This window comes from Manacus candei, unplaced genomic scaffold, assembly GCF_025592945.1.
Source record: "Manacus candei isolate 608988 ecotype Guabito, Panama unplaced genomic scaffold, ASM2559294v1 h1tg000177l, whole genome shotgun sequence".
In the NCBI taxonomy this organism is placed as follows: Eukaryota; Metazoa; Chordata; class Aves; order Passeriformes; family Pipridae; genus Manacus; species Manacus candei.
This window is the reverse complement of record NW_026138225.1, coordinates 339,045-361,753: the sequence shown is the minus strand read 5'-3', so window position 1 is coordinate 361,753 and position 22,709 is coordinate 339,045. Positions and strand designations below refer to the sequence as shown.

At 62.0% G+C, this 22,709-nt stretch overlaps 2 protein-coding genes across 2 annotated transcripts in view; both read left to right on the top strand.

Annotated features, from left to right (window-relative positions):
• The window catches only part of RAB10 (RAB10, member RAS oncogene family), a 44,773-nt gene extending 32,636 nt beyond the window's left edge, over positions 1–12,137 (top strand). Inside the window, exons 3-6 of the mRNA XM_051773886.1 lie at positions 3,787–3,925; positions 6,495–6,584; positions 7,627–7,728; positions 9,311–12,137. Of these exons, the coding sequence (XP_051629846.1) occupies positions 3,787–3,925; positions 6,495–6,584; positions 7,627–7,728; positions 9,311–9,394 (415 nt within the window). The 3' untranslated portion in view covers positions 9,395–12,137. The remainder of the gene's footprint in view (positions 1–3,786; positions 3,926–6,494; positions 6,585–7,626; positions 7,729–9,310) is intronic.
• Positions 12,138–14,468: 2,331 nt separating this feature from the next.
• Positions 14,469–22,420, top strand: GAREM2 (GRB2 associated regulator of MAPK1 subtype 2). The gene is made up of 6 exons (XM_051773887.1): positions 14,469–14,696; positions 16,167–16,307; positions 17,900–18,030; positions 19,240–20,349; positions 20,928–21,094; positions 21,213–22,420. The coding sequence occupies exons 1-6, from the start codon at positions 14,585–14,587 to the stop codon at positions 22,069–22,071; spliced, it is 2,520 nt and encodes an 839-aa protein (XP_051629847.1). The 5' UTR covers positions 14,469–14,584; the 3' UTR covers positions 22,072–22,420.
• The last annotated feature ends 289 nt before the right edge of the window (positions 22,421–22,709 follow it).

The following is a 22,709-nucleotide window of genomic DNA, read 5'->3' as shown; positions in this document are numbered from 1 at the left end:
GAGATCGAGGGGGAAGATGCTCCTTTGGCAAGTCAGATTCTTCTCTGCTTAGAGATTTTTTAAACTTTTTCCTGTCTGAATATTTCTCAGAAAAGCTGAAATCTCTGTATCCTACAGAATCTCAGAATTATTAGGTTGGAAAAGCCCTCCCAGCCCATGGATCCCCCCTGTGCCCCATCCCCACCTTGTCCCCAGCCCAGAGCACTGAGTGCCACGGCCAGGCCTTCCTGGGACACCTCCAGGGCTGGGCACTCCAAACCTCCCTGGGCAGCCCCTGCCAGTGCCTGACCACCCTTTCCAGCAGGAAATTCCTCCTCCTGTCCAACCTGAGCCTCCCCTGGCACAGCTGGAGGCCGTTCCCTCTCCTCCTGTCCCTTGTTCCCTGGGAGCAGAGCCCGACCCCCCCCGGCTCCCCCCTCCTGTCAGGGGGTTGCAGAGCCAGAAGGTCCCCCCTGAGCCTCCTTTTCTCCAGGCTGAGCCCCCCCAGCTCCCTCAGATATTCCTGCTGCTCCAGCCCCTTCCCAGCTCCCTTCCCTTCCCTGCCCACGCTCCAGCCCCTCCCTGTGTCTCCTGTCTGAGGGTACCCATGGATCCAGCCTGGCCAGATCCCTCTGCAGGCCCTTCCTGCCCTCCAGCAGACCCACATCCCACCCACCCTGGTGTCATCCACACCTGACTGAGGTGCCCTCAATCCCCTCATCCAGATCATCAACAAAGGTGTTAAACAGGCCTGGTCCCAGCTCTGACCCCCGTGTAACCCCACTGGAGCCCATTCCCAGCTGGATGGGACTCCATTCCCCACCTCTCCCTGGGCCCAGGTTTATCCCAGCCAGGAACACTCTATCCAAGCCATGGGCTGGACAGGGGCACTTTTCCTTTGGGGGGAAAGTCCTCAGCCTGGTCACTGCAGCTGCCCGAGTTCTGGGTCAGCAGGACAGGTCTCCACTGCCATGTTCTGCTGCACACTTTGGCAAACACAGCAGGAAGAAGCAGTGGGACAGCAGTAAAATTCTCGGGATCATTTTGCCAGGAATTGCTTGGTTCAGTACGTGGGAGACCTTCATTTTGAGCAACATGAGCTGGGAGGATGTTCACAGATGCCCAGATCTGATCTCCTCGTGCTGCAGCCGTGTAAACCCTTCATCAATAAATCATAGTGCACTTCAGGGTTTCTTTAGTCTCTGCCAGGTCAGCCGGAAAGCTGGCCCAGAAATTCCTTTCTCTGTGGGTTAAACCTCTAATATGATACAGCCTATGCATATTTTAATGTTGGCACGAGAGTAATTCAAATAGATTTTTCACTTTCCTCGTGCCCCTCCTCTCCCCAGTCCCACAGGGGACCTCCTTTGTGCTCACTTTGCAGCCCAACCATCCGAGCTCCCTCTTCATTTTCCTTGGCTGTCTCCGTGATCCCTGCCCACCTTTATGTGAGCCTGGAGTTTGTGCCCGTGCCTGTGCCCACATCCAGCATTTATTGCACCCCCAGAGCTCTGTTCCCCCCTCCCTGAGGTTTGAACAAAGGGATGGGGAGCCCGGGCAGCAAACACGGCCGCGGGCTCTGACTGTCTCCTGCCGTTTGCTCAGGGTGGATCCAGCACTCCTGGGCACTGGGAGAGCCATAACTCACTTCCTCTGTTTGCCTCAGCCCGGCCCTAATCTCCCATCCATTAGGAGTTATCTCTGAATAATGAATGGAGAATCCATTAAGGAGGGGAAAGGGCAGCTGGAGGATTTATTTAAAAAGAAAGAAAGGGAGACACTCCTCCGGGTTCTTTGCTTTTTTCCCTCCCCAGCTTTTTTCTTCCATCAGCTGAGCTCCAGTTGCCAGGAAAAGCACTGGAGGAGTTAACCCAGCGAGGTGGTTGTAGGATGTGACAAGCAGGGAGTAGCAGCTCCCTGTTGCCAATGCCAAGTTGTGTCAAACCCACTGAGAATTGTTCCCGTGACGGCTGCTGGATCCTCCAGGAGGGGGGAATCACAGATCCCAAACATTTGGTGGGCTTGGGAAGGCTTTTCCAATGCTGTCCTGCATGATAGGAACCAGTGAGAGGGAGTGACTTGAGGGAAGGTGCTGGCAAGTGGGTACAGAAGTCACAGAGAAAAGAAATGAGATGTGAGGGGAGATCCGTGGAGATGATTTGCAGGAGTTTGTCCTGAGTGTGGTGACAGGCAGTGTTTTCTGGAGTCATGGAATCAGAATGGTTTGTGTTGGAAGGGACATGAAAGATCATCCCATTCCACCCCCTGCCATGGGCAGGGACACCTCCCACCAGCCCAGGTTGCCCCAAACCCCATCCAACCCAGCCTTGGACAGTCCCAGGGATCCAGGGGCAGCCACAGCTTCTCTGGGCAACCTGTGCCAGGGCCTCCCCACCCTCCCAGGGGAGAGTTCACAGCTGGGAGAAGGGGATGGGTTGCGGTTCTTGGGTTTGGGATAAGCCAGGAAAGGTGAAGCTGTGAGGTGTAAGTCACATCAAGGAGTGGGTTATGGTTTCCATTGCTTCTGGCTGACTGCAGGAATGTCACTGGAAAAGTCCTGTGGAATTCAGAGCAGCCAAAGGCAGAGTCAGAGCTCAGTTTGTGCCACCAGTCCTCACATGGCAGAGCAGTCTGCCTCCTCCTCGGGGCAGGGAGTGGGATGAGGGAAGAGGCCTGTCTGGAGAATATCCCTGTGTGGGGCTGGAGCAGCGCCCTGGACGTGCTGGGACAGGGCCAGGCTGGAGGAGCCCACAGGGAGGGGCAGGGGAGGCCACCTGAGGCCTTTGGCCACTGAGTGAGGGCTGGGAAAGGTCTCCAGCAGCATCTTTTGGGAGTAGTGTGGGTGTCCCTGGATGTTCTGTGGAGCTGGGGATGGACTGGATTTGCCTCCCGAGGCCACAGCCAGCGATCCAGGCCTCGGCATGGCACGGCCTGTTAGGACATCCCTGAGCAGGGAGTGCTCCAGTTGGGACCTGCCCCTGGTCTTCCTCCTCTGCTCATTGCCCTTCCCTCGGTGTTGGCAGTTCCTGGAGCAGATAAGGGATCAGCTGCCTGTGTGCTGGAACTGCCTCCGGGGTCGGAGCCAGACCGGAGCCGTAACACTCACTGAGCAGAGAACTCAGAGAGCATTTCCTGCACCTCAGGAGCTCTCCTCCGTGGCATCTGTGCATCTCGAGGCTTTCCATCTACTCCCCAGTTCCAGCTGATCCTTGGCCAGAAATCCAGTTTGTGAACAAATTGAATTGGCAGCTCCATGTCTGAACGGTGTCACTGAGAACTGCCCCTAAACCTGGATCTGCTGGGGTCGTGTCCTCTGAAAGACACTGTGGAACACGAGTTTAACTCCTGGTTCTCCATTTACTGACGTGCAGGTTTGTTTAACCAAACCTCATCCATGCTGTCAAAGATCCCAGGATGAGATGGGACAGTCCAGGCTGTCAATAATGCTGCAGGATCAATCTTCAGCTTACAGACATCAACACTTAACATTGCAGCACTTCTCTGTTTAGGTGTCCTACACTTGGACTGAACACTTCAGGAAAATATGTCTGTAAGATCAAGCAGAATCTTTATAAAACTGATCCAAGCCCAAATTCCTCTCAGTGTTGAGTCTGAGGGTCAGGAAATGCCTGTGACTGTCTCAGCAGCTGCTGGGCCATCATGGGACAGTTGGGTCGGGTCATTGTGGGTTGCAGTTCCAGGCTCCTGGAGACCCTGGTGCATCCCCTGGGGATGGTGCAGCAGAGCACACACACTGAGGGATGCCCTGGGCTGCTTCCCTGACGTGGCTGTGCCCGTTTTCCCCAGGGACACGGCGGGGCAGGAGCGGTTCCACACCATCACCACCTCCTACTACAGAGGAGCCATGGGCATCATGCTGGTGTACGACATCACCAACGCCAAGAGCTTCGAGAACATCAGCAAGTGGCTCAGGAACATAGATGAGGTGGGTGACAGGGCTGAGACCCCAGACTGGGGGGTGTGGTGAGCACTGGGCATGGGAGGGGTCCCCCAGAGCTTGGCGCCCTGGCAGAGGGTGAACACTCACCCAGGGCTTGGTGCTGGGCTTCAGGTGTCCTGTGTGCCCTCCAGCTGCCCCTTCAGCACTGCCAGGAGGGGCTGGGACTCTGCACAGGGGCCAGGGGTGTCCCAAAATACCAGCTTTGCACGTGGGCAGACTCTGTGTCTGTGCTGGGGAATGGAGGGAGGGGAGGAGCTCACCTGGAACTGGGAGCAGCAGGTTTGGTAGCAGCTGCCAGCACCAAAGCCCCGAGCTGGAGAGGAGCTGCACAGTGTGTCAGCACTCAGAGTAACTGTTTTCTGAGTGTCACTGTGTAAATCCTCTAAGTATTGTGTATATATATAACCTCCACTCCCCAAAAACCATGTTGTGAGGTATTTGGGAGTTCCCCCTGGCTGCTGCAGGTGCCGTGGCACCTTCTACTGGGAACGTTTGTGGAGCTGATTATTGCCCTTGGCACAGGAGAACCAGGACAGGGAGGCTGGGAAGTTTCAGGCAAGGTCAAGTGAAGCAGAAGAAGCTGCTGGGGGAGCACAAAGTGCCTGGGTGCCCAAGAGTTCATCCTCCAGGAGCTCTGAGGCGTTTAAGAGGGCGGCACAACTGGTGGTTCTTGCTTTTGTGATGCTGCTCCCAAATGGAATAGGTGTTTGGGTTTTCCTGGGAGGCATGGGGGTGGCCCTGCAGAACTGGGCACGGCAGATCTGGGCTGGCAGGCACTGCCCAGGGCAGCACTGGGGCTGGGGAAGGCAGCAGAGCAAACATGGGATGTTGGGATTTGGATTTCCCAGCGTGAAAAATGGGGAACCATCCTGTTTGTGGAAAGTTGCAGCGTGATAGGAACAGGAGGGGAGATAAGGCAGCACAGGAAGAGACTCAGCAACAAGTTGAATGTAAGCTTGGAACTGAGGCCTTGAGCTTCTGCAGTGGCTTTGTTAAAAACTTGCTGGTGTCCAGGTGAGTGATGGGCCCCATTCACCCCCTGGGGGCTGAGAAGTGCTTTTGGTGCCCTCATGTTTTCAGTCTGTGTCACACAAACCTGGGCAGCTGATTTCAGGGGCACTGGGGGGGCTGCTCAGTGACTGTGGCTTTAAAAGGGAGGTTTGACACCTCAGGAAGCTTTCTTTTATTGTGGGAGAATCTCAGTGCTGGAGTGTGTCTGCAGAAACCACGGAGTTGTTTGGGTTGGAAAAGCTCTGAGACCACTGAGTCCAACCCAGCCCTGCCCAGGCCACCCCTGACCCCTGTCCCCAAGTGCCACATCCACAGGGCTTTCAAATCCCTGCAGGGATGGGGACTCCACCCCTGCCCTGGGCAGCTGTGCCAGGGCTGCACAGCCCTTTCTGGGAAGAAATTATTCCCAGGTCCTTTTCCAGCTCCTCTGTCCCCAGGCTGGAGCATTCCATGGGGTTGTGGTGACCCAGGGGCAGGACCTGGCACTTGGCCTGGTTGTCCCTCACACCACTGACCTCAGCCCATGGATCCAGCCTGGCCAGATCCCTCTGCAGGCCCTTCCTGCCCTCCAGCAGGAAGTAACCCTGTGTAACCCCTGTGTAACCCACTGGAGCCCATTCCCAGCTGGATGGGACTCCATTCCCTGGGCCATCAGCCAGGTTTATCCTGGTGAGAGCACACCTGTCCAGGCCATGAACAGCCAGTTTCTCCAGGAGAATGCCATGGGAAATGGTGTCAGGGCCTTCTTTGAGGTCCTGGCAGCTGCATCCACAGCCTTTCCCTGATCCATAGGAGGAGATCAGGCTGGTCAGGCAGGACCTGTCACAAAGCCAGGCTGGCTGGGCCTGACCCCCTGTTTGTCCCATGTGTGCTGTGTGATCACACTCAGGATGAGCAGGGTGACAGGCCTGGAGTTCCCTGGATCCTCCTTCCAGCCCTTCCTGGAGATGGGCCTCACACTGGCACCTCCAGGTGTGTGGGACCACCCTGGTTATCCAGGTCTGGTGAGAAATGATCCATATCCCCCTGCCAGGGGCTGAATCCTGGATTCCTCATCCCTGCCCAGGCCGACCCTGTGTCCTCCTGCCCTGACACTGTTCAGGAAACACCGACCCCTCACCTCCCTGGTTCCCTTTGCTGACCCCTCATCCACTCTCTGGCTTTCCAAACCTGTTCTCCTTCTCTCCCACATTTCTCTCTGGGTCCTGCCTCCCTGTTTTCCTCCCCAGTCCCTCTTCCTCCCCTGGCTCACCCTTCTCACTGTGGAGCAGCAAAATGGGGAGGAGAAAACACTTAACCAGCTCTAGGAGGTAATTAGGAGGCTGGGTTTTAGTTACAGCTTCTCACCAGTGCACAGAGCTCAATTTTGGCAGCTGTAGATGTCACCAAACCCGAGCTGTGGGTGTTGGCCTGGCCACAGCAGAGTGGGGCAGGTGTTTGGTGCTGGCTGGGGGAGGTGTGACCCTGTCCCCGTGTCCTTGACCCTGTCCCTGTGTCCTTGACCCTGTCCCCATGTCCTTGACCCTGTCCCCTGTCCTTGCAGCACGCCAACGAGGACGTGGAGAGGATGCTGTTAGGAAACAAGTGCGACATGGAAGATAAAAGAGTTGTCCCTAAAGCAAAAGGTGAACAGGTGAGTGTCACACTAAAACTTCCTTATCTGAGTCAGCAAAGCACTGCCAGGGCTCCCCACCAGCTCCAGGGCTTGGGACACCCCGTGGGATGTGACAGGGAACAAACACAGGACCTGGATTTGCCAGTGGGTTGTGAGTCCTGGGAATGTTTCCTTGGAGCTGCCATGAATGGGATGAGTTCAGCTTCTTTCGAATTCCCAGACATCCTTTGGGTTCCTCACCATGTGACAGTGTGTGCTGTCCGTCCTCTCACCCCCAAACTGGGATTACTGGATACACTGGAACTGCTGTTACTGAACCAGGAGGTTCTGAAACTTCTTCTGAGCCACCTGGTGCTGGTGGGGCTGGGAGAGTCACAGAATCCCAGAATCCCTGAGGTTGGAAAAGCCTTCCCAGCCCATGGATCCCCCCTGTGCCCCATCCCCACCTTGTCCCCAGCCCAGAGCACTGAGTGCCACGGCCAGGCCTTCCTGGGACACCTCCAGGGCTGGGCACTCCAAACCTCCCTGGGCAGCCCCTGCCAGTGCCTGACCACCCTTTCCAGCAGGAAATTCCTCCTCCTGTCCAACCTGAGCCTCCCCTGGCACAGCTGGAGGCCGTTCCCTCTCCTCCTGTCCCTTGTTCCCTGGGAGCAGAGCCCGACTCCCCCCCGGCTCCCCCCTCCTGTCAGGGACTTGCAGAGCCAGAAGGTCCCCCCTGAGCCTCCTTTTCTCCAGGCTGAGCCCCCCCAGCTCCCTCAGCCCCTCCTGCTGCTCCAGCCCCTTCCCAGCTCCCTTCCCTTCCCTGCCCACGCTCCAGCCCCTCCCTGTGTCTCCTGTCTGAGGTCCCAGAGCTGCCCCAGCACTGGAGGTGCCCCAGCAGTGCCAGCACAGGGAGGGCACTGCCCTGGCCCTGCTGCCCCAGCAGTGCTGCCACAGCCCCAGGGCCACTGGGATCAGGTTCCTGCTCAGTATTCCTGCTTTATCAGTGCTGCTGATCCCGAGGCAGTGGCAGCACCTCTGGAATGTCTCAGCTCACTCTCCTCCTTCTCTCTCTGCCCAGATTGCCAGGGAGCACGGTATTAGGTTTTTCGAAACTAGTGCAAAAGCAAATATAAACATTGAGAAGGCATTCCTCACGTTAGCAGAAGACATTCTTCGAAAGGTAGGTGCTCACAGCATTCCTTTGGAACAGCATCCCCAAATCTCACCTCCCCTTGCTTTTGATGTTCACCTGAGCCAGTTGCAGCGTCTGCCCTTGGTGTGCTGAGGCAAACGGGTCCCTGAAGGAGCAGTGTTGGCATTCTGAAGCCTGTTTGATGTTTTGCTGTTGTGGGGGTGGTACCTGCAGGGGATAATCCACATCAAAGAGCCCAGGAACTGAGATTCCTCCTTGTCTGGCCCTTAAACTCGTGGTGGTTGTGTCGTCCTTGTCCTTGCAGTTCAAACATTCCCCCTGGCGAGGTGAGAACTGTCCTTGCCCTGCCACCATCTCTGTCAGCTGTCAATGCACAGCATTGTCCCAGAACTGCTGAGGGCCTCTTGGGAAGGGTTCAGGTGTGGGGGGAGCAGAGGGATGAGCTCTGTCACTCCCAGTGTTGTTCCCAGGGATCAGCTCCTGCCTTTCCCTGGAGGTTCTGTTGCTCCAGTTCACCTGGGGGTTGGTTTCCCTTCCTGGAGTGGGCAGTGTCCCACAGAACCATGGAATCTTTGAGGTTGGAAAAGCCTCCTGAGAGCACCGAGTCCAGCCATGCCTCAGCACTGCCAAGGCCACCACTGACCCACGTGGAAACTCTGTGGATTGGCCAACACTGGCATTTGTGCTCCTGCTCCTGCTCGAGTGAACCCCATCCCAAGCCTCATCCCTGTCTCCCTCCTCCCTCCCACGGGAATGCTGCTGGCAGTGTCACCCCCTTGTCACTGCAGCTCTCAGTCGTTTCCTAATCAGTTTTTGACAAGCTCTGTGTGAGGGACTGGGGGAAAATCCCTGGCCTTTGGTAAACAGGAGGTTGGGCTACAAATCACACCGACCCTTTGGACCTTGAATCTTCATTTCTGGCCTCTGTAGTTGTCTGAACATCTGGGGGGTTCTTTTGCAAGGCTGTGACAGAGAGTTAAAAAAGGAATAGAGAGACTCAAGTGTATGTGGAGTTCAGTTGAGGTTCGTTTCCAAGCAGCTGGAAGCAGATGTTGGTGTGGGATCAAGCCCACTCGAGGGGTTTTTGCTCTGGTCCCTCTGGGTTCCGTCCTGTGATGTGGAGGAATCCGCGTGTCCTCTGCCTCGGGAGCTGCTGTCCTGAGGAGCAGGAAGCAGAGCTTGGAACAGCCCCTCTTTATCCATAAAAACTGTGGGTTTTGAAGGTCATTAGTTCACATAATTTGAGTTCAGCTCGTGTGGGTTGCAGGCTGGGATTTATTTACTCCGCCGAGTCCAGCGCCAGCTCCGAGCACAGGAACTAAAATAGTTCCAGTCGACTTTGGGGTGGTCCAAGTTCAAACACTGGGGGTTTTTTTCCCAGCTGTTTATTTAAAACAAACCCAACAACAACAAAAAACCACCCTTAGATTGGTTTTCCATGCCTGTGCTGGAGCGGGGGGAGGATCCCCTGCCTTTCTGTGGAGCTCTTTGTGCGCGGTTCCTTCCCCGCTGATGTCAGTCCCCTGTCAGTCCCCTGTCAGTCCCCGCCGGCTCTCCAGCTCCCAGAATCTCCTGAGCCCTCTAACTGTTCTCACTTGTTTCCTTGCAGACCCCTGTAAAAGAGCCCAACAGTGAAAATGTAGATATCAGCAGTGGCGGTGGGGTGACGGGCTGGAAGAGCAAGTGCTGCTGAACCTTCTCCTCTCTCACCAATCGCCATCCACCGCCCCTTTTTTCTCGCTGCAAAACAAACCACTCTGCCCGTTTTTTAACCTTAAACCGATGTTTTGTTCCTCATCTTAACGAGCTCCTGCCTCTCCCCCTGGTTTTCCGGCTAGGACAGCTTTGCCTACTCCAGTTTTCTCAACCACATGTATAGGAAATCCATCTCCGTGACTTCATCTTTCCGTGTTCCTGCTCAACTCACCACCACGTTTGGGTTGTACGATGGCCCCGTCCCTCCTGCCATTAAACCCCAGAGCAATCATACTCAACTCTTCTGCAAATTGTATAAGAATAAAAGTTAGAATTAACAATTGATTTTGTACAACAGTGGAATTTTCTGTCATGGATCATGTGCTTGAGTCCCCATGTTCTCTAGACGCATCAGCAAGAGCCAGGAAAACACTCATTTTCGCCTTCAGTCCATGAGTGGGGTTTCTTTGTCCTGTGCCTTATGTGGAAAAAGGAACTTTTATTTTCACTTTCTTTTCTTTTTTTTTCTGGTGGAAGCATGTGCAGGAGACATCCCATCCCCCCGTGCCATTGAGTCCCGACCTCTGTAGTGATTGCTTTCTGTACCCGTTGGTGTCATGCATCGAGGACAAAGGGTGGTGCAAAACAAAAAGCAGAATCCCTGTAACCTGCTGTGTCTCCTCTTGGCGATCCCGCCGCTCCCAACTCTTCCCGCTGCCATTTTCTTTTCTCACTTTGCCGCTCTTTCCTTTTTTTGGTTGTTTTATTTTTATTTTATTTTTTTTTTTGGTTTTTTGGTTTTCCGTTGTTTTGTTGTTTTTTTTTTTTTTTTTTTGCCTGCATGCTGCTTCAAGATTTGCATTTCTTCATGGTGTGATGTGTTAATGAAAAGGATGGCAACGCGGAGTGTTTGCCAAAAAAACTTAAATGCAAAGCACTGATTTAGCTCCGAGGTAACGATGTGGAGATCCCGACTAACTAACCCCTCTAGGCGTGTCCGTCATAGCGACCCCCTCCCGCACAGCCCCCCCCATGGAAGAGTTATTTGCATGCACTAGTTTCTCTGGAGGGTGATGTGGTTGTCTACTTTCTGTGTATGAATATAACATGCGACTCCCAGACTGACAGCAGTTAATTAATTAATTAATTGACACGAGCTCCGAGGGTCTCTCCCCGTCAGCCGCTCCGAGGGGTTCGGGAGCCGAGCGAAGGGCCGAGCGGAACCGGATCAGAAAGAGAAAGAAAGAGAGGAGAAAACCCAAACCAGCCGGTCGGCAGTTTCATTTATTACCTCCCTGCGAACGTTCCACTCCGCAGCGTTGGCCGGGCCAGCCCTGCCCTGGATCCCGACGCTCTGGGAGCTGATCCCGGCATGGACTGGCTGTTCCAGCTTGCCTTCCTGTGCTGCTGTCGCCCGTGGCCGGGGGGGCTCCGTCCTGGCTGAAGGAGGGCTCAGTTCTGCCGGTCCCAGTCCGTGTTCGATCCGTGTTCGATCCGTGTTCGATCCCACCTGGAGCCGGAGCTCTGGCCACGGACACGCCGAGGGTGGACACGCTGCTGCCCCCCCAGCTGCTGCCTCCCCAGCCCCGCCTGCTCCTCCCGGGACAAGCCTGTGCCTCCTGGTGCCCGCGGGGCCGGGACTGTCCGGTCGGCCCTCGCGGCACTTTTGGGTAACGCTGAGTGAATTTTAATGACGAAATGACGGTGTTTCAGTGGAACTCCTCGTTTGTTCGGAGCGGCTTCCCCGGAGCGACCCACCGAGGCGTCTCCTCCCCCCGTAGTAACTCACCGAGGTGTCTCCCCGTCCCTCTGTAGCTGGCATTTTGTCCCCGTGTGTGTTAACCCTTCCCAGGCGAGTGGCTGGCGGGGCCGGGCCGGGCGCTCAGCGTTGGGCAGAGCCCGGCCGCTTTTGGTTAAATCTGCACTTTCTGACGTGATCAAAAAGGGAAAAAAAAATGGCGAATATACATCAAGGGTTTTTTTTGTATAATCCTTGTTTTAAACGTGAGCTTCTTACCTGCTTCCAGGGGCTCGGCTCCCTCCGTGTGACCCCTCTGCAGACGCTGCCGTGCCCAGTGCGAGCCCCAGGTGGAGCCCAGGCCACTCGCTGGTCCCGCCCCCGGTCCCCTCCCCCTGCCCGGTTAATAAACTGAAATCTTTCTATTTGGTCTATTTTCTGTTCCTGTCCAACCACGAGCTGTACCCGCGGGCGTGGGCTCGAGCAGCACGAGTCGGTGCCGGTGCTGAAAACAGATAAAACACCCCCCCCCCAAAAATAACGATGTTGGAGGAATTAATTTGCGGTAATTTGATTTGTGCTGGTGTCTGAACTCCCTGCTGGGCCCAGCCTGCCTGGGAAGGCCCTGCTGGGCTCCTGGCCCTGCCCACGGGGGGCTCGGCGCTGCCTTCCTGCCACAAAAACCTGTCAAAACGACTCAATCGGGCCCGACAAACCAAACCTGAGCTGGGCTCTGTCCCACGAGTGTCACGGGCCGTGGGGGCCGTGCTCACCGCGGCGCCTCGGGCCCTCGGACGGTGGAATAATAAAAACAGCATCAAGGTCTTGGATTAACTCCCATGCGACAATTTTTTACTTAATCTTTTAATATTTTTGCTACTCCACTCTGGCTTTTTATTTAAAACACATTCTTTTGTACCACTTACTGTATCAAATTGTATAAAAGATCACTGTCCCATTCTTGGTCGTACCAAGAGCAAATAAAAGCTTTTATAAACTTGCAGTGGTGACTTCCTGGGCCCCCTTTAAATTCCCCCGGCTGCCCCTGGAGGAGGTGGGATGATTCCTCCCCCCTCCCGAGCCTTCTGGAGTGGTCTGGCTGGAGGTAGAGCTGCTCCTCCTGCCTTTCCCAGAGCTGCAGGGGGTGTTTCCCGAGGGCAGGATGGTGGGAAGTGCAGTGGTGTGTCCGACACCGCTGCATCCCCACGTGGAGCCCCCGTGGGTGGGGGACACCCGGCTCTCGGGGCTGTGAGGCCTCCATTGGGTCTCCAGAGGGACAGGACCTTTGCCAACATTTCCAGGGAAAGCAGCTGTTCCAGCTGTTCCACCCCCGTTGGTGCCACAGGTGGGAAGCACAGGTGGGCTCTCCAAGATCCCCCAGTGCCATTCCGGCACTCACAGCCCAGCCCATGTCCCTCCCTCCCTGTCCTTACCGTCCCCTCTCCCACAGCCCCCGGGACTGGGGGAGTCCCCGGGTCTCCTGCAGCCTTTGGGGGGCCGGGGGTGTCACTGCCCTGCAAAACCCAGCAAGGGCCCGCCCTTGTGGTGGCAGAAACGTTTCTGCTGCTGCCCTTCTGCTGCCACGGTGTCCCTGTTCCCTCAGTGTCCCTGTTCCCTCAGTGTCCCTGTTCCCTCGGTGTCCCCTCTTCCACGGTGTCCCATAAACCACGGTGTCCCCGCTGCCATGGTATCTGTGCTGCCCCAGTGTTCCCGCTGCCACGGTGCCCAGGCTGCCCCAGTGTTCCCGCTGCCATGGTGTCCCTGTTCCCATGGTGCCGGTATCCGGGAGAGGCCGGTTTTGTGCTGCTGGTGGGAATAAAGCTGCGAGTGTGTCACGGCCCCGGCAGCCCCAGGGCCCTCTCGCGGGGGGGACGGGGCCGTGGGGAGCAGCTCCGCGATCCCAAATCCCCCTCGATCCCGGGGGTGGGAAGGGGAGTCCCTCCGGCTCAGGGGTGAGAGCCCTGCGGAGCCATCGCTGTGAACGGGGGGATTCTGTGTGAGGGGCTCCCAGGGGGGCTCGGGAAGGGGGGACCCAGCGAGCCCCCCACGGGCTCCCACTGTCCTGCTTGTCCTTGTCATCCCTGCCAGTGAGCCTTGAGCTTTCCCCATTATCCTCCTGCTGCTGTATCCTCCCTGCTCCATCCCTGCCCCTGTTCCCTCCCCGTCCCTGCTCCTTCCCTGTAGCTGCTCCGTCCCCTTCCCCGCCCCTTCCCCATCCCTGCTCCATCCCCGTTCCTGCCCCTTCTCTGTTCCTGCTTCATCCCTGTCGCTGTTCCATCCCTGTTCCATCCAATCCCTGCCCCACCCGTGCTTGGCCTGGGGGTGCCTGGGGGGAGTCCGTGGGGTGTCAGGGGACAGCACACGGTGACGTGTCCCCAGGGATGGGCACTGGCCCCGCGGGCACTTTCTGCTTCCTCCCCTCCTTCATCCTCCTCATCCCGGTCTCCAGCCGCGCGGGGCTGTGGGGATACAGCCGGCAAAGGGGGGGGGGACACGACACCACGACACCACAGAGCTCGGCCGGGGCTTCTCAGCCCCCCCCGGCTGGGAGTGAGCGCGGCCCCAGCGCGGGGGGCGCGGGGACCCCCCGGCTCGGGTGTCCCCAGCTCGGGGTGGCCGCGAGTCCCCACCTGCAGGGTCCCTGCTCGGTGTGACGTCCCTGCCGGAGGTCCCTGTGCCGGAGCTGTCCCTGCCGGGGGTCCCTGTGCCGGAGCTGTCCCTGCCGGGGGGTTCCCGTGACGGCGATGCCCCTGTCGGGGGTCCCCCTGACCGAGGTGTCCCTGCCGGGGTCCCCCCTCTCCCCGTGCCGGTGTCATTCTCTGTGTGTGAGCGCTGAGTCGGGGGTCCTGGACGGGAGGTCGGGCTGTGGGGCGGCATCGGGGTCCCCCGCCTGTCCCCCTCTGGTCCCTCTGTGCCCCCCGGGCCCGCAGCCCCCCCTTGGATCTCCCCCGGCAGCTCCCGGCGGCTCCGCTCCGCCGGCAGCGGGACGGGGCGGCATCGGGGGGGGCCGGGGCGCCCCTCGCCCCCTTCCCTCGGCGTCAGAGGGAGCCGGACCCCCGGGACCCCGGAGGGAGCCGGGGCTGAGCCCCCCGGGACGCGGGCGGAGCCTCCCCCCAGGGCAGCGCGTCCCCCCCGGGGGACCCCCGGAGCGGCCCCGCCGGGGGATGCCCGGCCCGGGGGTGGGGGATGCCCGGTCTGGGGGGGATGCCCGGCCCGGAGGGGGATGCCCGGCCCGGGGGGGTCCCGCCGGGGGTCCCCGCCCGCCGCCGCCTCCCCCCGCCCCCGCCGGGGGGGTCCCGCCTGCCGGGGCGGGCGGGCAGGAGGGGCCGGGGGCGGGCGGGGGGCGGCTCCTCCTGCCCCGCTCCCGCCGCCCCCCGCCCCCGGCCCCGGCCCCGGCCCGGCGGCGGCGGCGATGGAGCCCGGCCCGGGGCCGGCCTGAGCCGCGATGCGATGGAGAAGCTGGCGGCGGGGCTGGCCCGGCTCCGCTGGAGCCCCGCGGCGCTGCCCCTCGACGCCATCGTGAGCCAGTGCCGCCTGCCCACCCTCGTCTGCCTCGGGCAGGGTGAGCCGGGCGGGGGAGCGCGCCGGGGGGATGAAGGCTGCAGGGACGAGGAGGAGGAGGAGGAGGAGGGAGGGAGGGAGGGAGGTTGGAGTGGTGGGGAGGAGAAGGGGGGTGGGAGGAAGGCTACGGAGGGACCGGGAGGAGGGAGAGAGGGAGGATGGAGGGACAGAGAGAGGGAGGCTGGAGTGATGAGGAGGAGGGAGGGGTGGAAGGCGGAGGGATGGGGAGGAGGGAGGGAGGAAGGCTGGAGAGTGAGGAGGAGGAGGGAGGGAGCGAGGCTGGAGTGATGGGGAAGAGGGAGAGACGAAGGATGGAGGGACCAGGAGGAGGGAGGGAGGGAGGCTGGAGGGACGAAGAGGAGAGAGGGAGACTGGAGTGATGATGAGGAAGGAGGAGTGGAGGGCAGAGGGATGGGGAGGAGGGAGGAAGGCTTGAGAATGAGGAGGAGGAGGAAGGAAGGCTTGGAGGGGGAGATGGAGGGTGGAGGGACAAGGGGGAAGATAGGAAAGATGGAGAGGTGAGGAGGAGGAATGAAGACTGGAGAGGTGAGGAAGAGGAGGGAGGAAGGCTAGAGGAATGGAGAGAGAAAGGGTAGATGGAGGCTAGAGGGATGAGGAAGAGGAGGGAGGAAAGCTGGAAGGATGAGGAGGAAGGAGAGGGGAAAGCTGGAAGGAGGTTGGAGGATGAGAAAGGAGGAAGACTGGAGGGACCAGGAGAAGGAAGGGAGTCCGATGTGAGGAGGAGGAGGGAGGGAGGAAGGCCGGGGGGGCAGGTGAGATGTGCCCAAGCTGCTGTCCCGGGTCCAGGGCTGGTCGGATCCCCCTGGGCCGGGGGGGGCTGAGGCCGGGGGCTGCCCCTCACGGGGGTCCCCGCGCTCCTGCCCGGTGGGGGTGAGAGGGGGGGGAGTGTGGGGCAGCCCCTCTCACCCCCCATGAGCCCAGCGCTGGTCCCCCTTGTCACCCTTCCCCGGTGACACTCTGGAGCTGCTGGCACGGGCTGGCACCCACCGTGTCCCCTCCCCACCCTCCGCGGGACACGGCCTGGCTGGGGGGGGGTCCCGGCTGTGCCCCCTGCCCGGGCGGGGGGTGGTGGTGTGGGGTTCGGGGAGCGGGGGGCGCAGGGGCAGTGTCCGTGTCCGTGTCCGTGTCCGTGGCAGTGTCCGTGGCAGTGGCAGTGTCCCCTCGGGAGCGGGGCCCACCCGGGCACAGGGGGGTGCCGGGGGCCCTGGGGGGGTGTCGGGGTGCCGCGACGGGGGTGCAGGGGAGGGGGGGCCCGCGCCGGCTCCGGCTCAATAAACTTCTTGTTTGCGGCGGCTGCAGCTTTTCAGGGGGGACAAAGAAATAGTTTCCCGGGCAACTGGCGGCTCTTGGCAGCGGCACCTGCTCATCCCGCGCTCCGTCCCCTCCGTCCGGCGGCGCCCGGGGGGGCAGGGGGGGTCCCGGGGGTGGTGACAGCCCTGTCCCCCCGCAGGGGAGCGCGTGGAGGGGGTGACGGCCCAGGACGTGCTGCTGGTCCACTCGTGCCGGCAGTGGACCACGGTGACGGCGCACAGCCTGGAGGAGGGACACTACGTCATCGGCCCCAAAATCGACATCCCGCTCCAGTACCCAGGTGGGGCCACGGCGGGAACGGTGTCCCGGGGCAGCGGGGCCGGGCCCGGCCCCTCCGCCCGCGGCCGCTGAGCTGGGGCTGCTCCAGGAGCTGCGCTGGTTTGGGGGGCTGCAAACCCCCCACCCTGCCCCGCCGGGGCTGCACAGGGGGCTGGCAGGGACAGGGACAAGGGTGGGGTGGGATGGGATGGGATGGGATGGGATGGGATGGGATGGGATGGGATGCAGGCAGGGACAGGGATGGGGTAGGATGGGATAGAGTTGGGAACGGGAGAGGAGTGAGGATGGGATGGGACAGGAGGCAGGGACGAGCTGGGATGGGGAATGGATGGGAACAGGGACGGTGATGAAGATGGGATGGGGTGGGATGGGATGGGCTGAAGAGGAGCTGGGACTGGGAGGAGGATGAGGACGGTGGTGCGGAGGAGGATGGGGCCAGGATGAGGACGCAGACGGGCTGGGATGAGGATGGGAAGGGTCTGGGATGAGGATGGGAAGGGTCTGGGATGAGGATGGGAAGGGTCTGGGATGAGGATGGGAAGGGGCTGGGATGAGGATGGGAATTGGCTGGGATGAGGATGGGAATTGGCTGGGATGAGGATGTGAAGGGGCTGGGGCGGGGATGGGAAGGGGCCGGGGCGAGGATGGGAAGGGGCCGGGGCCGGCAGTGCAGACGGAGGTGCTGAGCTGCCGGCGGCCGCCGCAGCCAGAGCCTTAACGAGCCCTCTAAGTGGTGGCCGGCGGTAATGAGTGCTGCTGATAAATAAATGATGGGCAGTGGAGCGGGGGAGGGGGTGATCACCGGGCCCGGGGGATGAGCAGGGGAGGGCCGGGGCTGTGTTAACAACCTTCGGGGGCTCGGCCGAGGCCCCGGCACGAGGGGCTGCCCCCGCTCCAGCCCCGGCGCCCGCGGGTGCCCCCGGGGCGGGCGAGGGGCCGCCGTGCCCGGCTCCCCCCGGCGAGGGGCTGCGGCCGCGCCTGGCGCGGGCAGGGGGGGATTAATATTCCCCTCAGGTCCGTCCCCGCCAGCCGATGCCGCCGGCGGCACTTTCGCCGCGGCCGCAGCTCCCCCCGCGCCCGCTCCTGCCTCTCCCTCCCGCTCCGAGCCCCCGGGCCCCCCCCCGGGTCCCCTCCCCGGGGCTCTCCCACTCGAGGCGTGGGGCAGAGAGGGGGCTCCGTGCCCTGGCGCGGCTGGAGCCTGGTTTGGGGGTTTTTCGGGGGTAATGGGCACCCTTTTCACTTTTGGCTGCTCCGTGTGAGTCCCTCCATTCACAGGGACGCTTTCGGGGGGGCCCTGCAGCTCTCGGGGGGGTGATGAGTGGCAGTGCCAAGACACTCCATGTGCCCCCCCCCGGGTGCTGTTGTGGGGGTTGCAGGGACTGGGGGTGCTCTGGGGTCCCCCTGCAGCACCTGGACACTGGTGAAGCCCACGGAAATGTCCCCAGAGGTGTGGTGGGGACCCCAGGCTGTCCTCGGGGGTGGCTGCTGCCCTGAGAGGGGCTGTGCTGGCCCGAGGGGGGTGACTGCAGGTCCCCGGGACAAGTGCTGGAGCCGGGCTCCTCTCACCTCCGTGGGATTGGGGATCCCCCGCAGGGAAGTTCAAGCTGCTGGACCAGGACCGGGACATCCGTGAGCCCGTGCAGTACTTCAACAGCGTGGAGGAGGTGGCCAGCACCTTCCCAGACCGCATCTTCGTCATGGAGGCCATCACCTTCAGCGTCAAGGTCCGTGGGGACAGCGGGGCACGGGGCTGGGGCAGCAGGGGACACTGCAGGGGCAGCAGGGAGTGGTGGTGGGAACTCAGGGGACACTGGGGACAGTGGTGGGACAGGAGGGGAGTGTTGGGAGGGGGGTGAGGCAGCAGGGGTCGGTGGTGGGACATCAGGAGATGATAGTGGGACATCAGGAGAGGACGGTGGGACAGCAGGGAATGGTGGTGGGACGTCAGGGCACGTGGTGGGACTTTGTGTGTCACTGGTGGGTTGTCAGGAGAGAGCAGTGGGACGGCAGGGAGTGGTGGTGGGTCATGATGGGCTCGTGGTGGGACATCAAGAGGTGGCAGTGGGACATCAGGAGTAGGTTGTGGGACGGTGGGGGCAGTGGTGGGACATCAGGGCAGGGTGGTGGAAATAAGAGGAGTGTGGGAGAAAGAAGAGCTCAGTGGTGGAACATCAAGAGAGGATGGTGGGACGGCAGGGGATGGTGGTGGAACATCAGGGGATGGTGGTGGGACATCAGGGGATGGTGGTGGGGTGTCAGGAGGTGTGGTGGGACTCTGTGGGTCACTGATGGGGTGTCAGGAGAGAACAATAGGACAGCAGGGTACATTACAGGGTAATTGTGGGATGTCAGGGGTAGGTTGCAGGACAACAGGGATGGTGGTGGGACATTACAGCGTAGTGGTGGGACATATCAGGGTGGTGGTGGGACATTACAGGATAGTGGTGGGACATCAGGGTGGTGGTGGGACATTACAGGGCAGTGGTGGGACATCAGGGTGGTGGTGGGACATTACAGGATAGTGGTGGGACATTACAGGGCAGTGGTGGGACATCAGGGTGGTGGTGGGACATTACAGGGTAGTGGTGGGATGCCAGGGATGGTGGTGGGACATTACAGGGTAGTGGTGGGACATCAGGGGTGGTGGTGGGACATTACAGGGCAGTGGTGGGACATCAGGGGTGGTGGTGGGACATTACAGGGTAGTGGTGGGACATCAGGGGTGGTGGTGGGACATTACAGGGTAGTGGTGGGACATCGGGGGTGGTGGTGGGACATTACAGGGCAGTGGTGGGACATCGGGGGTGGTGGTGGGACATTACAGGGCAGTGGTGGGACATTACAGGGCAGTGGTGGGACGTCGGGGGTGGTGGTGGGATGCCGAGGGCCCTGGCAGAGCAGGAGTGTCTCTCACGTCGGGCTGCCCCGGGCAGGTGGTGTCGGGGGAGTTCAGCGAGGACAGCGAGGTTTACAACTTCACGCTGAACGCGGGGGACGAGCTGACGCTGATGGGGCAGGCGGAGATCCTCTGCGCCAAGACCGTGAAGGAGAAGTCGCGCTTCAACACCCTCCTGCGCAAGCTGGGCAAGGCGGCGCCGGCGGCGGGGGCGCGGCAGGTGAAGGGCAAGATGCCGTGTCTGATCTGCATGAACCACCGCACCAACGAGAGCCTGAGCCTGCCCTTCCAGTGCAAGGGCCGCTTCAGCACGCGCAGCCCGCTGGAGCTGCGGCTGCAGGAGGGCGAGCACACCATCCGCAGCATCATCGAGAAGGTGCGGCTGCCCGTGAACGTGGCCGTGCCGAGCCGGCCCGCCCGCAACCCCTACGACCTGCACGCCATCCGCGAGGGGCACTGCTACAAGCTGGTCAGCATCATCTCCAAGACGGTGGTGCTGTGCTGCATCCTGCGCCGCGACGAGCTGGTGCCCTTCCACTTCCTGCTGCTGACCGACATGCCCCGCTTCCAGCTGCCCGAGGGGCTGCTGGCCGGGGACCCGCAGCTGGAGAAGCTGCTGCGGGACAGCGCCGCGTACTGCCAGGACCGCTTCAACCCCGACGAGTACTCGCGGGCCGTGCGGGAGGCCAAGCCGGACTTGCTGGAGGAATGTGCCAGCCCGCGGCGCCTGCGGCTCTGCCTGCCCGCCTGCGCCCGCGACGAGCTCAGCCAGCCCCTCCAGCGCCTCTCCCTCTGTGCCTGCGGCTCCCGGGAGCCCCCCCGGGAGCCCCTCGCCCGCTGCCACGGACCGCGGGGCCTCGGCGGGGCCGCCCCCCGCCCGCCGCTGCCCGACTTCCCCGACCCCGACCGCGAGTACATGACGCCCGACTGGGCCGAGCCCGAGTTCAGGACTCAGGAGCCGCTGGAGATTCCCTACGAGGAGCTCTGGAGCAATCCCGGCCCGGAGGGCTGCTGCGAGCTGGGCGGCACCGGCGGCCGGCCGGACCTGGTGTCCTTCGGGGCCGTCCCCGCGCTGGGCTCCGCGCACCGCCCCGGGGACGAGCCCCGCGGGGACACCCCGCCCCCGGTGCCACCCAAATCGGAGGCGGTAAGAGCCGCGGCCCTGTCCCCAGGGGTGGGGAATGACAGCCCTGGGAGTCCCTCGGCCAGCTCGCGGCTCGGGGACCCCCATGGCACAACCAGTCCCACGGCAGGGCCAGCCCGACCCCCCGCCCGGGCTCTGGGCTCCGAGCCCTGTCCCCTGGTCTGGGGGGTCCCTCCCCAGCTCTGCTTGGTCACCCAAATCCTCTTCGGTCCCCGGTTCCCCAGGGCTCTCCATCGCCACGGGGCACCCGAATCCTCAGGGACACCCTTGTGCCGCGGGGTCCCCACTCCCCAGGGCTCTGCACCATGGGGGGACCTGAAGCTCTTGGGCTTCCCAGCACCGCCGGGCACCCGAATCCTCTGGTCTTCCCTGAAAACACAGTACCCAAAATTTCAGGCTCCCCTTCACCACGGAGCACCCACATTTTTGGGGGCTTCCCTCGCCGGGCAGCGCACGGGTCCCAGATCTGCCCGCTGGCACCCAGAGCTTCACGGCTCCCCCAGGGCCGGCTGCCCCCGAGCCCCCCATCACCCTGCAGTCGCGGTGCCCGGGGGTCTGACGGCGCTCGCCCCCGTTCGCAGGTGAAGGAGGAGTGCCGGCTGCTGAACGCGCCCCCCGTGCCGCCCCGGGGCAGCCGCGCCCCGGGCCCCTGCAGCCCCCCGGCCCCGCTGCGCTGCCCGAAGCTGGCAGCGCCCGCGCCCTCGCCCAGCCCCAGCCTCTCCTACTACTCTTCGGGGCTCCACGATGGGTGAGTGGCTCCGGGGACGTGGCGGTGCCGGGGCGGGGGTGGGCTGGCGGGTTGACAGCCGGGGGCGGGGGGTCCCCGGTGGGGACGGGGCGATGGTGACGCTCCCCTTCCCCGGCAGGTCGGCCCCGCGGAGCGGCAGCGGTTCGCCCTCTCCCGACGCCTACTCCCTGTACTGCTACCCCTGCACTTGGGGCGACTGCAAGGCCGGGGAGCCCCCCGGGCGCCCGCTGCCCCCCGCCGCGGCCCAGCCGCCGCCCGGCTCCTGGTCCGAGCCCTGGGCATACGCCGAGCCGGGCGCCGGGGCGGGCAGCGCCTGCTCCACGCCGCTGCCGGGGGCCGACCCGCCCCTGAAGCCCTTCCGCAGCTGCCCCCGCCTCAAGCCCCCGCACCCCCAAAAGCGCTTTGCCCCCTTCGGGGCCCTCAACCCCTTCGCCGGCCCGGCCGAGTGGCCGGAGAGCCCCGAGTGGTCCAAAGCACCTTCGGCCCCGGCCGCCCCCCCCTCCTCCTCCTCGCCGGAGCCCTTCGCCCCCCTCGAGGAGCCGGCGGCCCCTCCCCGGCCCCCCAAGGGTTTGGACGGGGACGGCATCGTCATCCGGGGGGCGTCCCCGCTGTCCCCCGCCGTCCTGCGCGGGGCCGAGGGCGTGGCCCGCCTGTACCTGGCCCAGGGCGTCATCGAGGTGCCGCCGGCGGCGCGGGGGGACGGGGGGGCCTCGGCGGTCGCCCCCCGGCCCGGCGGGGACGGCCCGGCCTGGCTGCCCCCCGCCGACCTGTCGGCCCTGTCGCTGGAGGAGGTGTCCAAGTGCCTGCGCTTCATCGGCCTCTCCGAGGACGTCGTGAGCTTCTTCGCCCGCGAGCGCATCGACGGCAGCATCTTCGTGCAGCTCAGCGAGGAGATCCTGGCCGACGACTTCCGCCTCACCAAGCTCCAGGTGAAGAAGATCATGCAGTTCATCAAGGGCTGGCGCCCCAAGATCTAACCCCGCGCTGGGGACCCCCTGCCCCGGGAGGTCCCCGAGGCGCCTGGACCTCACCCCGTTCCCGTCCCTGCTCCGATGGGGCAGCGCGGGGGGTTCTCCTCCCCCAGAAGCTCGGCCCCATTGCCCAGCCCTCCCCCCTTCCCATTTTAACACTGGACAGTAATTTTGGCCCCAACGGGCTGGAAAACACTGGATTTTGCGTTGACTGGTTTAACTTAATCCTTGTGGATTAGCACAATAAACGTACGGGAGTAACGAGCTGCTGGAGAAGGCCCTTGCTTGGGGAAGAGGGAAAGGGGGCACAGGTGGGGAGGGAGGCTCTGGGGGTCTCTCCCATCCTTGCAGACCCTTCCCACCTGTGAAGGGACTCGTGCCCCTTCAAGGGAAGATGTTACTGGTGGAGCTGTTTTGCTCTGGGGCTTTGAGAAACAAGCAGAGAGGCAACAGGCAGAGCAGCACCTCCCAGCCAAGCCCTGCCATGGCGCAGGAGAACGGCTGGAAGCTGGAAAGGAAGCCAGGGATGGAAGGGGGGGGTGGGCCAGTGACAGGTGCCCGGAGATTTAAAACCTTTTAGTTTAACTTGAGCTCTCCCCACGGGGGACCCTTCTGGCCTTTGGCTGCTCGATCTGCAATTACAG